This window comes from Dermacentor albipictus, chromosome 8, assembly GCF_038994185.2.
Source record: "Dermacentor albipictus isolate Rhodes 1998 colony chromosome 8, USDA_Dalb.pri_finalv2, whole genome shotgun sequence".
Classification (NCBI taxonomy): domain Eukaryota; kingdom Metazoa; phylum Arthropoda; class Arachnida; order Ixodida; family Ixodidae; genus Dermacentor; species Dermacentor albipictus.
The window spans coordinates 53045561-53062083 of NC_091828.1; the positions used below are offsets into that span (position 1 = coordinate 53045561).

Genomic DNA, 16523 nt, shown 5'->3' on the forward strand with positions numbered 1-16523 from the left:
TAACGTTAAGGGATAAGAAAAGAGCAGATAGGGTCAGGGAACAAATGCAAGTTAATGACATCTTAGTTCAAATCAAGAAAAAGAAATGGGCATGGGCAGGACAGGTAATGAGGAGGGAAGACAACCGATGGTCACTAAGGGTTACGGACTGGATTCCAAGGGAAGGGAAGCGTAGCAGGGGGGCGGCAGAAAGTTAGGCGGGCGGATGAGATTAAGAAGTTTGCAGGGACAACATGGCCACAATTAGTACATGACCGGGGTAGTTGGACAAGTATGGGAGTGGCCTTTGCCCTGCAGTGGGTGTAACCAGGCTGATGATGATGATAGCCACTAAGCTACCATGATGGGTGATGTCACAATAATGCTGATGACTCCAGGTCCTCCGTTTTGACACCAACTGTAGTGTTAAATCAAAATCTCTTACAAGTGTTTTCCAACATTTACACTTGCTAAGTGTCATCCCATTACGTGCGAGAAACATGTGGCACAGTTTCTACAACTTAAAAGATACGTGTCCACACTCCTTCAGATGCTGTAGAAGCACGAAGTGCAGTACTACAGTGTGGTGGGGTACCTGTGCAAGCGAGAGCATGGTAAAAGTCCTGCTCGTCTGGGTGGCCCACAAACAGGTTGTACACGGTCTGCCACATCTGGACAAACTGTTCCTGCACACATAAAGGACACCAGGTAAGTAAAGAGGAGCAAAGAGTTTACTAAGAATGTACTTCAACAAGAACTGCATACTGGCTTATTTGGTACTAGCCAAAGTACGTATCTGCGCTAAAGAATCACCTGACAGTCTTAAGTGTGCAACACAAATGCTTGAGTATTAGCTGTGGTGTGGGCTAGGCATTTTCAATCCCGATCTTGAGCTCACCGTATCACTGAAGGTCCTACATCCTCCATGAGATTTCAGAGTTGCAATGTGGCAGCAAACGCTTGTACCACCACTGACTCGCTAAGGGAAAGGTGAGGCGCGATTGTGCTGCAGCAAAACTTCCACGATAGTGCGGGCGCGACCAGTGAGTTCTGCCACCCCTGATGCATGGAGGGCAACACCACCTGGTGGTGTTGCAGAGAACCGAGCTTTGCGTCGCATAACTGAACTTTCCCTTCTGCTTCCTGCAAGCACGCATGGCAGCGCATGCTTTTACATCAATGGAAGCAGCTTCTACTGGCACTGATATCCAATGATCTTGGTGCACTGCAAGCGCATATCTGTTTTTTCAACAGTGCAGAGCCATGAGAGCTGTGCCGATTTTGACTGACGCTTGTGTGCATGTGTGAGTTGCGAAACAGAAATTTGGGGACTGCGCCTAGGTACATACTACGGAGGAGTACGTGGTTTGCGCTGCTTGTCCCTAGCCGATGGCAATGCGCATTACGCTTAACTTCCGTTCAAACAGGATCACAGTGGATGGTACAGAGTCTGTCATGGGGAACAACAAATAAACAGTAAGAATGTGTCATTATTCATTGGTTTGCGGCCACTAAACTGACATCTACTTAAGAGCCCACTACTGTGCTTCGCACCAGGTCACTTTGATCCCTTTGGCAGAAACCCTCCGTGTAAAAGCCTAGTGGTGAAACCTAGGTAAAAAAACAACTACTGCAGACTTGAAAGAGGGAAACGATATAATAATGCAGATTAACCCTTTGAGGGTCAATGACGTAAATATACGGCGCCGCGAACAAGTCCGAAAATGGTCGATGCTGTATATTTACAGCGCCATCTGCATGTTTAAAAAACATGCCCATTTCCTAACTTTTTCTTTTCTGTCATGTGCTGCCGCTATGTGGGAATACAGGGAATTTTTTTTGCGCACCTCCCTCTTTTGGTTTTTGTTGCATAGTTTGTTTAAGAGCTGGTTTGCTCCCGCACGTCTATATACTACCGCTCGTGCACTGGCACGCGGGCGGGCGGCGGTTCGGGTTTTGTTCCGCGGGCGGTTTCGGATTCTTGTGCTTACAAAACTGATGGCTATCTCGTTACTAATCGCTCAAAGGGCAACCGCCTCTTTCTCGCTCGTTTAGTGCTCAGAGCGGTGCGCATAGGATGGATGCCGCCGTGCATGCGTTTACGTTGCCTTTTAAAAAATTTTTTGACACTCGTGAAAACTAAATGCCCCTTGTTGGTGATAAAATGAAGATTAGCGGAAGTTTGTCACACGTTGTACTTTTTTGACAGGCACACAACCACACAGTTTTCTTGAGTGCGTGCACCTACGAAGTTCGATTACGCTATTGATGCACATATTAGTGTACGAGCAGGAACATTTTAGTCTTGCGAAATATTCTCATGTGCGCACATTCAAGGCACAACTATGTGCATAAAAATGCATTAAATGTTTAATTCTTATAAGTTTATTTCCTTTTTTACTGTTGTTATTCATGAATGAAGAGTACATATATACAAATGCAAAATATTTTTTTTTCACCTTACAGTCACCCTAGAAAATTTGCGGTAAATTTTTTTTCGAACTAGGGCCCTAAGAAGAATCGACCCTCAAAGCGTTAAGGAAAATATAAAGGGGAAAAAATGTTCTAACATGCATTCGAATGACTGACCTCCCAATCACGAGGGCAGCTCTGTGACCGCTGTGAGGGAGAGCTTATTCCAGACTCTTTATCTGTGGTAGCATAGTGCAGCTTAGCCAGGGACAAACAGGCAAAAGTCTGCATCCGAAGTACCTAGTGCAGTCCCCACATTCTTTTATTGCAACTCCCGCATGCCCGCATGCGCCAGGAAAACACAGCCTATCTCTCTCGTGTCCGCGCCGCTGACCAAAGCAAAACACATGTGCTGCAAAGGTCTGTGCTGTGGGCGACAACGGCCAATGATGATGGCAGAAAACTGAGGAAGAAAGCTACTGCTTTCAAAGGCACTCAGAGAAAGCTACAAACACTGATCAAGTTCATCGGTGTTACTACTTCTTAGTGTGATGTGTCTTACAGCAGCAAGTACAGTTGAACCCCAAAATAACGAAGACGAATATGATGAAGTAAATAAGTTGTACCTTGATATAACAAACACAAATATCATCATATATATCAAGTATATCTAAAAAGTTGCTTGCTAATATAAGCACATAAAGAATGTGCGCCATGGTGGTAGCCACTATAAGTAGGTGCACTGCTATGACAAGAGATGGAGCGAGTGCTCCTATGCTAGTACTATCTGGGAGCGTCTACTTCATAAGGGGTGAAGGAGCAGAGGGTAACCAGGACCTGTAGCAGCTTTTGTAGATAAAAGTTGGAGTATTTTCAATGCATTCCGAGGCTCGGACAAAGCATTTTCAAGGATCAAAGCGTGACGACGCCTGAAAGCTTGAAAGAAAAACGCTTTTAAAAAATAAGCAAACATTTCTTTATTGCACAGAGATGCTTGCTAAGCTATCTGCGGATAAACTATCACCGGCCACCAAAAACAAGATGGCTCCCTATCAAGAAGATGCTAATCAGAAAGGATTGGCTTGACATTTGGCTCGCATAAACCTCATTGTCAGATTCACAAATAAAATCCTCTAATCTTAGGTGAAAGCAACACTCAAGAATTTTTAAGCACTCCATGAAGGTTAAGGGCTTTCAAGGCCTTGTAAATAGAAATGTCAGTTCTACATTCAAGGGTTTTCAAAGGTCTAAAGGACTGCTATGAACCCTGAGTAGCAGTGAAATATTTCTGGAAATTCCACAATTTTTTGTTTGTCACAACTTACAGACCATGTCCTTACGGCCTTACAGACCATGCAGTCATGACAACCTACCTGGTTCATGTCAGGAAGAGTCATGTCCGACAACTTGCTGGAAGACCTAGAGGGATCTCCACTGCTTCCATCTAGTGAGAACAAGAAAAAAAAAGGAAGCAAATAAGCGCTGGTTACAGTAAACATTGTGTTGACGAGACAGAACAGGAATGAAGGTCATTAGAGTAACTCTTACTCAAGCAAAAACTAAGCAGCAAAGAACAGGAAAAATGAGACTAAACAAGTAAGGTATACAAGAACTAGGCTGGAATAGAGAAGTGACTTTGAAAGTATACGCCACAATACTGACCCTAGCATATTATGCTGTAGCATGTTGCTTTTCTTTATTTACAGATACTGCTCTCTCTATTTCGAGACATAGCAGGAGTGAGTACAGATTTTGGGATGGTACAGGAAGGCTAGTCTTAACTAGTGGAGTTTCTGAACTGATGAGAGTAAAAAACAAGAATTTACGGCATCAATGCTTCCAAATGGCAGTATCAAATAACTTTTCAATATATGAACACGCTAGGTGAATTATTTTGCCGTTGGCATTGGCGTCGCCGTAATGTTCCATATATAAAGCTCAAGTGCCATAAGAACCTATCGTGCCCCTTATGTCGTACGCTGTGGGTGCGAGGGGAAGCGTGCGAAGGTGAGCCAAGATAGATGGTGGCTTGATGTGCGTCATTTGATGATGTGCGATGGCATTTGATGATGTGATGGTGGCATGATGTGCGCCCAGGGTTGGGGGTCACGTGATCAACAGTGTGCTAGAGTTATGCAGTTATGCACTACTTAGGCAGGAGTACAGGGGGCAGGTCTTCTCCCCTATCCTGGTTGTGGCTGCACATGGCTGCCTGTGTGAATGAGCACGCCCCGCATCTCGGAGGCAATACCTGGCGGGTGCACAGGCTGGGCTAGCCAAGGTACCTGGCGGCTGCATCTGCACTTTCTTCCCGTGCGCTTTGTGCTGGAAGTCGCATAACCTCTAGTTTCGTAGACGTGTCGAAGGGAGTGGCAGCAGAAGCATTCGCTCTTCTTTGTTTGCGCTCATCACACCAGCGTTGTGACAGCAAGTGTTCGAGGTCATCGAGTGAAAGCTGTTAAAGGGACCCTGAAACGCTTTTGACGATTTTCTACAAACGTACGGAGTCGTTAGAGTAGGTCCTTCTGATCATTAATTGACACATCTAAGTGCTCTGCATAAAGTGTGTAATTTATTATAAGGTTTTAAAAATGCACATCGCTGCCGATCGCAGCGCACTGCTCGGCGGAATTTTAAGCCGCCCCTACTCATATGACCGAAATCACCCATATGACGTCAGTGGGGCGAGCTATCCGATTGGCTGACCAGGGCACGTGATCGATAATTTTTCCAACTTTATGGTAAACAAATGATCTTCGTAAAAGTTAGAATGTTAGTTAATTTGTTTTTATAAAAAGAAAGTAGCATAAAGAGAATGCACAAGAACAATTTTTCAGTACACTTAAGCACTTCCGGCACACAGCAAGCGTCGTCTGCTTGTGTTACAACGTACTCCATTTTGACGAGAGCTCCGCGGCCAGAGTTGGTCTCAGTCTTCTCGCGAGCACTATGATTCGACTTTGTTGCCATGTGGACTGCAAACGTAGCGACTGGCAATATGTCAAGCTGCGACATCATGTCCCTCTGCAAGGCAGCGTACGAGTGAACTGCCTGCTGCGCATCGGACTGCCGCTATCCGATCGGCGCCAGGATTTGCACGTTTGTGGCCGTCACTTTACACCGGAAGATTACTAACGCAATAGCGTTTCGCGAGTCCCATATTAGGGCAAACGTAAGCGCAAGGGGACAGGGTCTGGCTGCTTGACTGTGCCGTAACGGGACGAGCCGAGATGAGCAGAAGGGCAAATGTGAATGGTCTGCACGGTGCAGCCACCTGGTGGCATAGAGCTCAACCATACACAGTAGCAGCAACGAAGCGTATTCTTCTTTGCTGCTGGTGCGTATTTTTCGCAGGAATGTAATCATCAACACGTTGTTTTTATAAATGGTTAAATTTTTACACTTGGTTAGAGCAATATTAGCGCTTTGTTTGGCTGGTTAAGCGCTGCACCAACAAGTGTCTGGACCGTGCAGACCGATCAGGCCGCTCACGTACGTCTACGCCAAAGTTCCTTCATCAGCTTGAGTTTATGCCTCCAGTCATTTGCCTATATGACCGGCTTGCCTGTGGTTAACGGAATACCAGACACGTTCGGCGCTACGACAGAATGCTCGCAATGCACGCTGCTTCGATAGCTCTCGCTTGGGGTCGACAGCCAAGCGGCTAGCGGAGAGGTTTCGCGTGGGCGGGGGCGGGTTCCAAAACCACCGGAAGTGGACGATGTGACGTCGCATCGTGACGCAGGACCAGTGAAGGCGGAGCTTAGCCCCGCTCGCTCAGCGAATGAGTTGAGGAGGAAAAGCATGGCTGGGGAGGAGGGTAACTTCTAATCGCTTGTAGCTCCATTAATACGTAACGCTTCACTTAAATTGTGGTGCGAATGTTCTACTTAAGCTGTACCCTACGCGTCTACAAAATTTGTCCGAACCGTTTCAAGGGCCCTTTAATGTTTGGCTCTGAGCACGTGATACTGTGCTTGTTAATCGAGTTGGTAAGTGAATGTTTATTTCAGTTTGTACGGTCGACAAAACTTTCAACGTTTACTTCATGTAGTGGCGTTTTGCTACTGTTGCTATATGTATCAATGCTTCGCCTTTCGGGTGACCCTGCGACTTTTCGTTGTTCGCAAACAAAAACCAAAAAGAGATCCTGAAAGATGTCTGGCCTTATTTGCTCAGCTTAGTACAGACCGCAGTATGCCTCGCAACCAACTTTGTAGTGCGACTAGTAGTGATCTTAAACCCTTTGAATGACGGGCCCATGTACACTTGTATCGCCGTCAATGCCCGCCCCTGACAGGGCCCTGAATTAATTCATGGACGTATGAGGAACATCCCTAGAATGGTAGCACCATCGACTCAGAAGTTGCTTAAACAAAAAACTATTGTAAGCTTTGTTTTCATAAGACAGATGATGAGAAAAAGCTTATTGACTGTCGGTGCTGCTTGAACCTCTCATTTTCTCACATAGTGGACTGGTGCAAATAGCCTGGGTGTTTTTTAATGATGTACAACTTCAGGGACTTGGAACAATGCAGAAGTACAAGAACTTACGAACTCTTACTCAGAGCACTTCAACGTTGATTACGAGGTAGGTTCGAGGGAAACGGAATGCAATTATCATAATTAAAACCTACAATCAGTGTAATTCTCAATTTATGCTTGAATTTTCAGACTGGGAAATTTGTAATATGCTCATCAACATATCATGATTTTAGCTTGCTGCACTTCGGAAAATGGCACCAGTCCTGTCGTTTGTGTTCTTCTCGAGTCCTGGTCTTCTGCGCCTTGCCTTTACTAATTCAAGCATGAGCCAACAAGCCCAAGCAAGAGTTTTACTTTGGAAAAGCACCCTGCACCCAAAAGAGTTTAAGAATAGTTAGGCCACAGAAGAAACAGAAAATGGCACCTCAGAGGAAGCCACATGTTCCACAGCTAAGCATGGCACACACCTTTCTCACCACAAACTCCAGAGCTGGAGAGCTCATAATGGCAGTTTGTCATGAAATGCAAGCGAGCTGCTACGGGAAAAAAAAACTATCCATTAAGCTGACTGCAGCATAATGTTACAATCATACAATGACATTAAATAATTCACTACTGCCAAGCTTACGGGGCTCCGAGTTGTCAAATACTTGAGCCTCACCATGCCACTGCTAGTCCCAGAGTTAATTCATGTGACAGAGCGTGATTGTGCCGCAAGAATGGTCATCTCAGGTTTGACCCCGAACCAGGACAAATCTTTCAACCACAAAGTTAGCTTTTGGAAAATACTGAAAAGGGTCCCTCTGTAGCATTCTGTTAAAGCCCCGCCGATGGCAATTAAATGATTTTTCCTCACATGAAGATTCCCTCAGCTTGCCGATTTTTGCATAAGCTATTTCAGTAAAGGGGACAGCTGGGTGAGGTAATAATTCGGTGCTGTACTCGGTGATTAATGCTGAGTACAAGGCAGAATTATGCGTACACAAAAGCAGATTAGGATACAGAACAAACATTAACAAATCTATAAGCATATAATACTGTTCCTTGAAAATAATAACCTATTGAACAGCTTTCAGCACGGCTTCAGGCGTGGTTTTAGTACTGTAGCCCAGCTTACTGAGTTCACTCATGACCTTTCCCATTATATCGACTTAGGTAATCTGATTGACACCATTTTCATTGACTTTAGCAAAGCTTTCGACACAGTACTACACTCTAAATTGCTTTTGAAACTCCATAATATTCTAAATAACCCTCAGTTGGTGTCTTGGATTTCCAGTTTCCCTTCTTTGCGTTCCTAATTCGTATGCTATGATTCTGCGGATTCATCTGTAGTCGACGTCACCTCAGGAGTCCCACAGGGATCCGTACTTGGCCCTCTACCATTCTTATTGTTTATTAACGACCTTCCAGACCATGTTACTTCAAAGATACGCCTCTATGCAGATATATGTGTTATATATAGCCCAGTTGACTCACTCGCTGATCATCAGTGCCTTAAAGATGCCTTTGTTTCATTTTGTGACTGGTGTGCTACTTGGAAAATGAGCATAAATTTTGATAAAACTGTTATAATGTCTTTTACTAAAAGACACATGCCCGTATGTTATGATTATATATGCAACGATGTACCACTAAGACGAGTTTTTCAATACAAATATTTAGGCGTCGTTTTTACACCCATCTTGTCTTGGTCTAAACATATAGATTACATTTGTAGTAAAGCGTTAAAAAAACTTGGTTACATCCGCCGGACATTGTCTGCTGCTCCGAGGGACACTAAATTAGTAGCATACAAAACACTGATTCGCCCAATTTTAGAATATGCTTCCTCCGTACGGAACCCACACAAACAATGTGAAATTAATTGTATTGAGTTGGTCCAGAGGAAGGCTGTTCGTTTTGTTTACTGTTGCTTCGACCGAGACTTTTCACCGTCAGCTGTTCTTGCGGAATTAAACCTGCAGTTTCTTTCTAGATGGCAGCACATAGAATCTCTGAAGATTTTCTATTCTTATAAGAACTCTCTTTGTCACCTATCAGATCCCTCCCTTTTAATGCCTGCTTGCCCGACTTCAACTAGAGCTTATCATGCCTCTAATATCAGACCACTCCATTCACGCACTAACACTTTCAAATACAGTTTTTTCCCCCGCATGATTGAACAGTAGAATTTGTTACCTGCCGAAGTTTGTTTGTTACCCATTTCTCAATTTTTAAATGCTATTGCTGATGTATAGATCTTTCACATTTTTATATTTCAATGTTCTTGTTTCTGCATATCATAATCGGTTTTCCTCGCATGTACACCTGCTCCTGCCACAGCCCCAACAGGCTGCAGTATGTATAAATAAAAAATAAATAAAAAATTGTTGAAATTCTACTTGAAAAAGCAAAGCAAAGCAAAAAAGAAGACATCATGTATGCGTTCAATCGCAAAAAAACATTCGATGTGTCATTGATATCTCCTTAGAAGTGCGAAACTGAATTGCAGGCAAATGCTTAATTGTGAGTGGATATGTGCATCGGTAGCCCTTCTTTGTACTTATTTCAAGGAACACGGGCTGAGAAATGGCAAAGCACCAAGCACCTTTTATTTGGTTTTTTTGCCATATTGCAATGGCAGCAAACACACCTTTGGCACACGCACCCGGGTGCATTGTGCTCGACCACTGAGGGCGCTGCTCCAAGATATAAGTTGCAATATACTCTTCGAGCGAGAAGAATAAGGGGATGCAAGTGGTTCGATCTTGTGTTAGTTACAACAACAACAAAGACAACGAAGCTGGAGAAAGAATGGGGGAATCTAATTGCTGTGTCCAATTGAAATGCTGAATTCACAAGGGGAATTAAAGCGGGCGGAAAGATAACTTGCCACAGCTGGGAGCCGCACCTACATCTTCTGCATTACGTGTGTGGTGCTTTATAAATTAAGCCAAAATTCGGCCAATTGTGGCAGCCATCCTCCCGTCGACTTTCTTGAGTGTTTGTGTATGCCTGCAAGACTAGACCTGGAAGCGATAGACAGCCCCACCCTAGACCTTGGCAGCGGATGTAGAACGTCCTTTAGCAGCTGGCGTTAGAAGATCAGGAACAGGTCAATAACTCCTCACCAATCACCCCTCGTATGTTAACTGATGACATGCAAGGAGGCCAAAGTTGAGGCCCTCGACTTTGGCAGCCATTTTTATGTTTTTTTTAAATCAACTTACGCTGGAATTTTCCTCAATAGTGCATGGTCTGTGTCATACTCCACTTGCGCCTACGTTTCATGCGTTGTACTCGAGATGAAGCTCATTTTGATGAGCCATGCTGCTAATAGCACTACAATAGAATCTCATTAATTAGAATTTCTAGGGGACCAGAAATTTATTCAAATAAAACAGAGTTCAAACTAAGGAGAGCCCCTATAGTGGGCCAGGATGGGGCTTGTAGTGCTTCATCCTCCACATGCCTAGTGTAAGAGATGACGTACTAATTGAGCGTGCACTAGGATGGAGGGGGGGAGGTGCAGGTAAGCGCGTGGTAATGTGATCAAGCGCACGTGTTAGGGGCCCCTTTCCTGCTTCTTTTAAGCCAGATAGGAAAGGACGGCACGTGCCGCCTTGCTTGCTTCAATTCTGTCTTGGCGCGCGCCTTTCCTCGTAATTTTTACGGCACACAACATTCTGATAGCTAGTGACGATGTCGAACCCGAGCCTTTTGGTCGGGTTTGTCCAAAAAACAGTCCACAGGAGCGAGAAATTTTATTTTAAATATCCGTTGTGCTGTTTTTGGAGTTCGAATTCACAGGAGCTCTTCTCTATTCAAATACATAGGATCTTGCCATGACCAACAGTGCAGTTCGAATTATCCGTCAATTCTAATGAAAAGATTTCAAACTATCGGGATTCCGTTGTTTGTGGGGCAAAATGGTTTACGCTTCTTAGTGGCCGAGCGGGGAGGTACTTCCACACTCACAGCTGCTGCTCAGCGAGGTCGAGCCAAAGAACGAGTCGGTGTCTCGGTTGCGCTGGAGCACTGCGTCGAGAAGCTCCACGCGTTGCTGTAGCTGCTGCCGCTGTGAAATAGCCGTGCCACCTTCCGGGGCCGACGAAGACAAGACCTGGTCGATGGAGGATCCCTCCTCCAGGGAGCTGAAGTACTCCTCGGCCTCGGTAGCAACTTCGGTGCTCTCTGCGGTCGGGAGAAAGGAGAGAGTTGGCAGAAATGGCTGAACGTTGTCCAAATGATTGTCCTATTTGGGAAACTGCTCGTTTGGACGCAATGGCTCCAACAAGCATGCTGACGGGGTCGCAGATTTACTTTAGTGTTTGCTTGTCCTGTACAGCAAGCTCGAAGACTGTGAAGGACAGGCAATTAGGAGAAGACATGACAAATAATGACTGCAAGTTTCAAATTTGTTGTTTCCTGTGTTAACCATTTTTGAATGGATACAACTGAGACACTCGTGAACTTTGCTGCCACCTAGTGGTCTAGCTAACTTGGGCTGGTGAAGGCATCAAAAGGCAGGACCATGAAATAGCCACTGCCCGGAGGCCATGCCTCTTTTCCCTCCCTTTCACTGATATTACCTGCGAGCATTTCATGTTCAGACCTGTCCACCTTCCCAACTTTCCTCAAATTACACACTGTACCTTTTCATATAGGTTTCAGTTTATGTGGGTGCCAGGGTGTAGGAGGGAAGTGGAAGCAAAAAAATAATACATCACCCATAGAAGCCGGTCATCTAAGTAAGTGAACAGCTTTTTGATCCACTGAATAAATAAAAAAAACATGGTCGATAACTGAAATACATTGGACAAACCAGCAAGACTATGCAGCAGGCATGCTTAAGACTATAATGGTGCTTTGATGATTAAAGTATAATGTAGTGTTGTGTAATGCTTTTGGACAAGTAAAGCAAATATATATAGTGGGTCAGTCAAGGATTTCATTTTGTTTTATTTAGAAGCTTTTCTGTGGTTGTCCTTTAGATGTTCTCAAAAATGCACTAACTTACACAATACTGCTTGTGTTTTTTCACTACTGTGTAAATGACACAATGCTTCCCTCTCCAGCCATTGCTGACTGGATGTGAGAAGGAACGCTATCATCCTTGTTATGCAGTGACGAACCCTCTGATGCATGTGAACCAAGCGGAGAGGCCCCTGCAAGTGAGTGACGCCTCTTTGCAGCCCCTGGTGAAGCTACATGACCAGCCTGCCACACACAAGTGGGAATGCCCAAGCTCGCACACATTTGGCCAGATAAGAAAAAAAATGCGTCTGGCTCCCAAAGAAAGCTATTTGCTTTAAAATTGCGGCACAGCCTCAAAAACATGGAACCTGAAACTAAGTTTAGCTCCACAGTGCTGCATACTGACCCTGCTCAGGACTGTCGTCTGCAGAGTCTCGTTGAGAATCTTCGACATCACCTGGCTGGCAGACGGCTAAGTGAGCGCCATAGAGGAGCCGCAGCCGGTCGTCCATATCGCCGCGTGAAGACATAGCAAGAATCCGGCAGAAGTCGGCCAGGCTCACCCATCCGTCGCAGTCGGTGTCGGCTAGACGGAACAGACGCACGCCCAGACGACGTGGATGCTCGCCATTACTCCACGGGCCTGCCAGGAAACAAGTCACACTGCTTCAGTCAGTGGAAGGATGCAGTGTTACTTTGGCCTATCCATCATATTCACACCTTCCTAACTGTATGCCTTAAAATCCAAAAAAAGAGGAAAAACAAAAGAACCATGGATGCAACACCAAGATCGCGGTTGGAGGGCATATTACGCATTTATTTTTTCATGCTTGCCCTGAGAACACACGTTGTGTGGTATACCTGTGCACTTTATTACCTATGATTTGCCTCTAGGTACAGCATACAAGCAGCATAAAACTTGGAATAGCACATAGCACAAATTGACAATCAGCAAAGTTTTTTTAATCACAGTGACTCTTTCAGCGACTACGCTATTGCAGGTTTCGTCGACTTCATGAACTTCTCTGAATTAACTAGCTCCAAGCGATAACCCATCTTGCATCATTTCACCATCAGAAGACTTCCAAGAGAAGCCTCAGAGACTGACAGGTGAAACATTCTCGTGAAGAGAGCACATTTTGCAAGAACTTGATGCAACACTAGTAAAATGTGCCCCAATTTGTAAACATTATGGAAAATCAAGGAGAGTTAGCAGGTATGCATATCGCATGCTTGAAACTCTCTTGCTGTGAACAAGTGCTTCTCGAAGTCCTTTGTCCCTCCAAGGTGACAAAGGACTGTATCATGCTAAGTTACTGTTGGTGTTTACCATTGTAATGCGACGCACTCAGCATTTCATTGAAGTTCTTCAACAATGATTACATACAGTGCAGCAGAAATTAAAACACGATGTCTGCCAAAACACATTGTCTCACTGATCCGGCTTGATTCAAGGACAAGGATAAATTTTTGTTCGACTGCAATGCTTCTTTTTCTGAGTTACACGCATGAGTTTTCTTTGTAGCTTTGTAATATACTCTCAGATGGACACATACATTTGCTTTACAAGCTTCCTCCTCTTGGATGATTCCCATAAGACTCATTTGGCTATGAGGGGAGGTGGTTCTTAGAAAAAGAAATGTTATTCTTTGAGATATGGTGCTGAAAACGTGTACATATATGTAATGTTAACTGCTTATTTTGAATATGCAGTCAATTTTTGTTCATCTTCTGTGGTTCTGATTTTGTGCGAGCTTCCTGTAAATAATTTTTGTGCAAAGATTTGCAGAATATCAGTTCCCAAAATTATGATAAACAGGGTACCAGTGGTTTCTGCATAATTCAAGGAATGCAATAAGACCAACCTTATTGCTCTGCCTTACCTGGAACAAGAGTTGCAAAACTTCCAAATTTATTACTAGAAAAACCCTTTTGAGTTTCAAATGCTATACCTGACAGTTTGTGTTCTAGGTAAGGCAGAGCAATAAGGCTAGTCTTACTGCATTCCTTGAATCATACAGGAGCCATGATACCTATTTAGAGATATTTAAGTGATATATGTAGTGATTTGCAAAATTCATCATAAAATATGACATGTCCTAGAGTTGAGTGCAAAACCAAAACTGTAATAGACAGTGCCGAAATTGTAGTCCCCAAATCTCGAAAGCCATGCTTTGATGCGCTGTGGGTGTCAGAAGTTTGTCATCATTGACCACTACCTATAGCTGGTGCCCAAATTGCAACTCCAGCGACCTCATAGTTAAATTTTTTTTTTCTTTTTTCAAGTGAAAACAAACTGATATTTATCTCTCTCACCTTGATAATTTGGTGAAGAAACACACAAGGGTACCACATTTCTGCATTTTATTTTTCAGGATATGACAATATAGGTAGGCATTACAGTTGAGGGCACATTGAAATCGAGTGGATATGGTAATTGAAGGTCACTGGGACACACTGGAACAGTTCACGTCCTGCAGTGGACTGTTCCATCAGTCCTGCAGTCGGCTTTTCCTGCAGACCACTGTTGACGGCAACGATGGCCATGCAACCTAACCACCTGCTCCCACTACTTTCGGACTCACCCATGGCGCCTAGGAAGCTGAGGAACTGGTCCATGTCCAGGTGGAACAGCTGCTCGCCATAGGGGGCGCCATTGTCGATGTTGGGCGGAGCCACGCCTGGCGGTCCCGTACCCCAGCTGTGCTGGCTCAGTTGCTGCTCCTGCAGGACATCAATGGCCAGTTTCAATGAGGTCCATGATTCCAGAAAGACCATCCATCGTGGGTTAAATTTCATGTTGTTCATGCATGTCAAATGGTTCTGGCAATGGGGTTGAAAGCAGAAGAAAGTAACCGGAACAACAGTGTTGTTGCTCACCTCATCTGTTGACCCTACGTAACGTTATGATGGTAAAACCAATTAACCTGCACTCTGTAAAGTGCAATGTAATGGACAAAGAACAATAATAAAAAGTTTCAGCAGAACCCATCTCATGATGAATGTCGACGTCATTGCAATTAGCGTTGAAGTAACGTGGCAACACACCATATTGCCACCGCAGAGATGCATCATGTGTGTGCGGCCAGGCTATTTTATCACGCTTCTCTCTGGACACACTGTGCCACCTAGTGGCGCAGCCGCAAATTCTGTGCATGGCGCGTGTGTGAATAATTACTGAGACAAGATTGTGTGAATATACATGATGCAGGTTTTGATTCTGCCCTGCACCGGAAAAATGTTTCATTATTTTTTGCCGTTGAAGAGCGGCCCACTCAGATGGCATGAAAGAGGTTCATCGAAAAGCGGCCCGTACCTTGCGTGACATACCCAGTGGTCCGACAGCTGGTTTTGAGCCTAGTTCCCTCAGCACAGCAGCCCAATGCTGCACCCATTAGACGATGGACAGTGACCCAATTTGATGGTATAACGGTTAGAGACATAGACAGGCAAGTAGGCACTAGAAAGTGCGTGAAGTGTTCTAAGAATGCCGACTACACTAAAAAGACATATCATATAATGAGTACAATGACTAACACATCAGCAGTCATGTTGGGGTGGCAAAACCTTGGCACATACTCCACGGTCCAAGTTGCCTATTAGGGTGCACATTCAATGGCACGTACCCAGTGCCACTAACTGCTTTTGTCCTGCTTGTCTAGTTGGGTACTGTGGGGACGCTAGACTCTCACGCATCCCCTGATGTTTTCTCTGCATGGCTCTCGCATTTCCTGTAATTTGGCTTCCTGTGTGCCGTCGCCAATTGACGTAGTCGCACAATCGTACGATAGGCGGTGAGAGTGTTGCCCTGCAAACGCCACCTAATGGCGGGGTTATTCGTGCGCCTCTTCTTTTCTGGCTTGGGGTCGGCGGGGTGCACGGACGTCTAGCACGCTGCCTGGCACACTTTGTCGGACCGTCCCGAGAAAGGCTTCAGAGCGGGGCACTGGGATAGACTAACAGAAACATCCGAATGTGCCATCGTTCTCTTGACTGTACAGGTGAACAATTAGATGTTGGTGTCCGGCACGGGGCAAACATATTTGCTCAATATCCTGTAGGGGTGAGTTGGATCTCGCGTGATCTCTTTCGGTACAAGGTTCGACTAGGCCGATGGAATTGATCAAAACAATTAACAAAAGAAAAAAAGCAGTGCCTATGAAAAGAAAAGCACGAAAGCATGTGTGAAGATGGGGTCAATCAGCCACTGGAAGGCACGCAAACTGTATCAGATAATGCGCATTCAGTGTTTACGCATACACATTTGTGCAGTTTGGATGGAGCTTTCTGTCCTGGACAGACAAACTTGGCATGCGTGCTTTCAGTAGTCGTCGGCTGGTCGCTCGCAGAACTGAACGCCGAACACCACTTCGCCGGTCGTCAACTTCACCCGTACGCATGATCTCGCAGCCGATGACCGTGTGAAGTGGTGCCGTGTCACGCGATTCGCAGTCCCCGCTTTTTTCTGTGTCACACAGATTGGCCTCAACAAGCTGATGACAACCCACAGAAACCACTTTCCATAAAGATGGGAACTTTGCCGTCTTCTGGAAGAAAAACGAAAAGCAAAACTTTCTAAGCAATAGAACATTGCCATTAAGTACAATGTGGCCCAGTACTAAACTGAAAACATCATTCATATTTAGGGCAACATAACTTCTTCATATCTTCAGCTTGAGAGATAAAAA

General features: G+C 44.8%; 1 protein-coding gene across 1 annotated transcript in view; it reads right to left on the reverse strand.

Moving 5' to 3' along the window:
• Tbc1d8-9 (TBC1 domain family member 8/9) overlaps positions 1-16523 on the reverse strand; it is a 113903-nt gene that overhangs the window by 20812 nt on the left and 76568 nt on the right. The window contains exons 23-27 of the mRNA XM_065455940.1: positions 14421-14559; positions 12242-12478; positions 10837-11052; positions 3765-3835; positions 575-665 (exon numbers count right to left, since the gene is read on the reverse strand). Of these exons, the coding sequence (XP_065312012.1) occupies positions 575-665; positions 3765-3835; positions 10837-11052; positions 12242-12478; positions 14421-14559 (754 nt within the window). The remainder of the gene's footprint in view (positions 1-574; positions 666-3764; positions 3836-10836; positions 11053-12241; positions 12479-14420; positions 14560-16523) is intronic.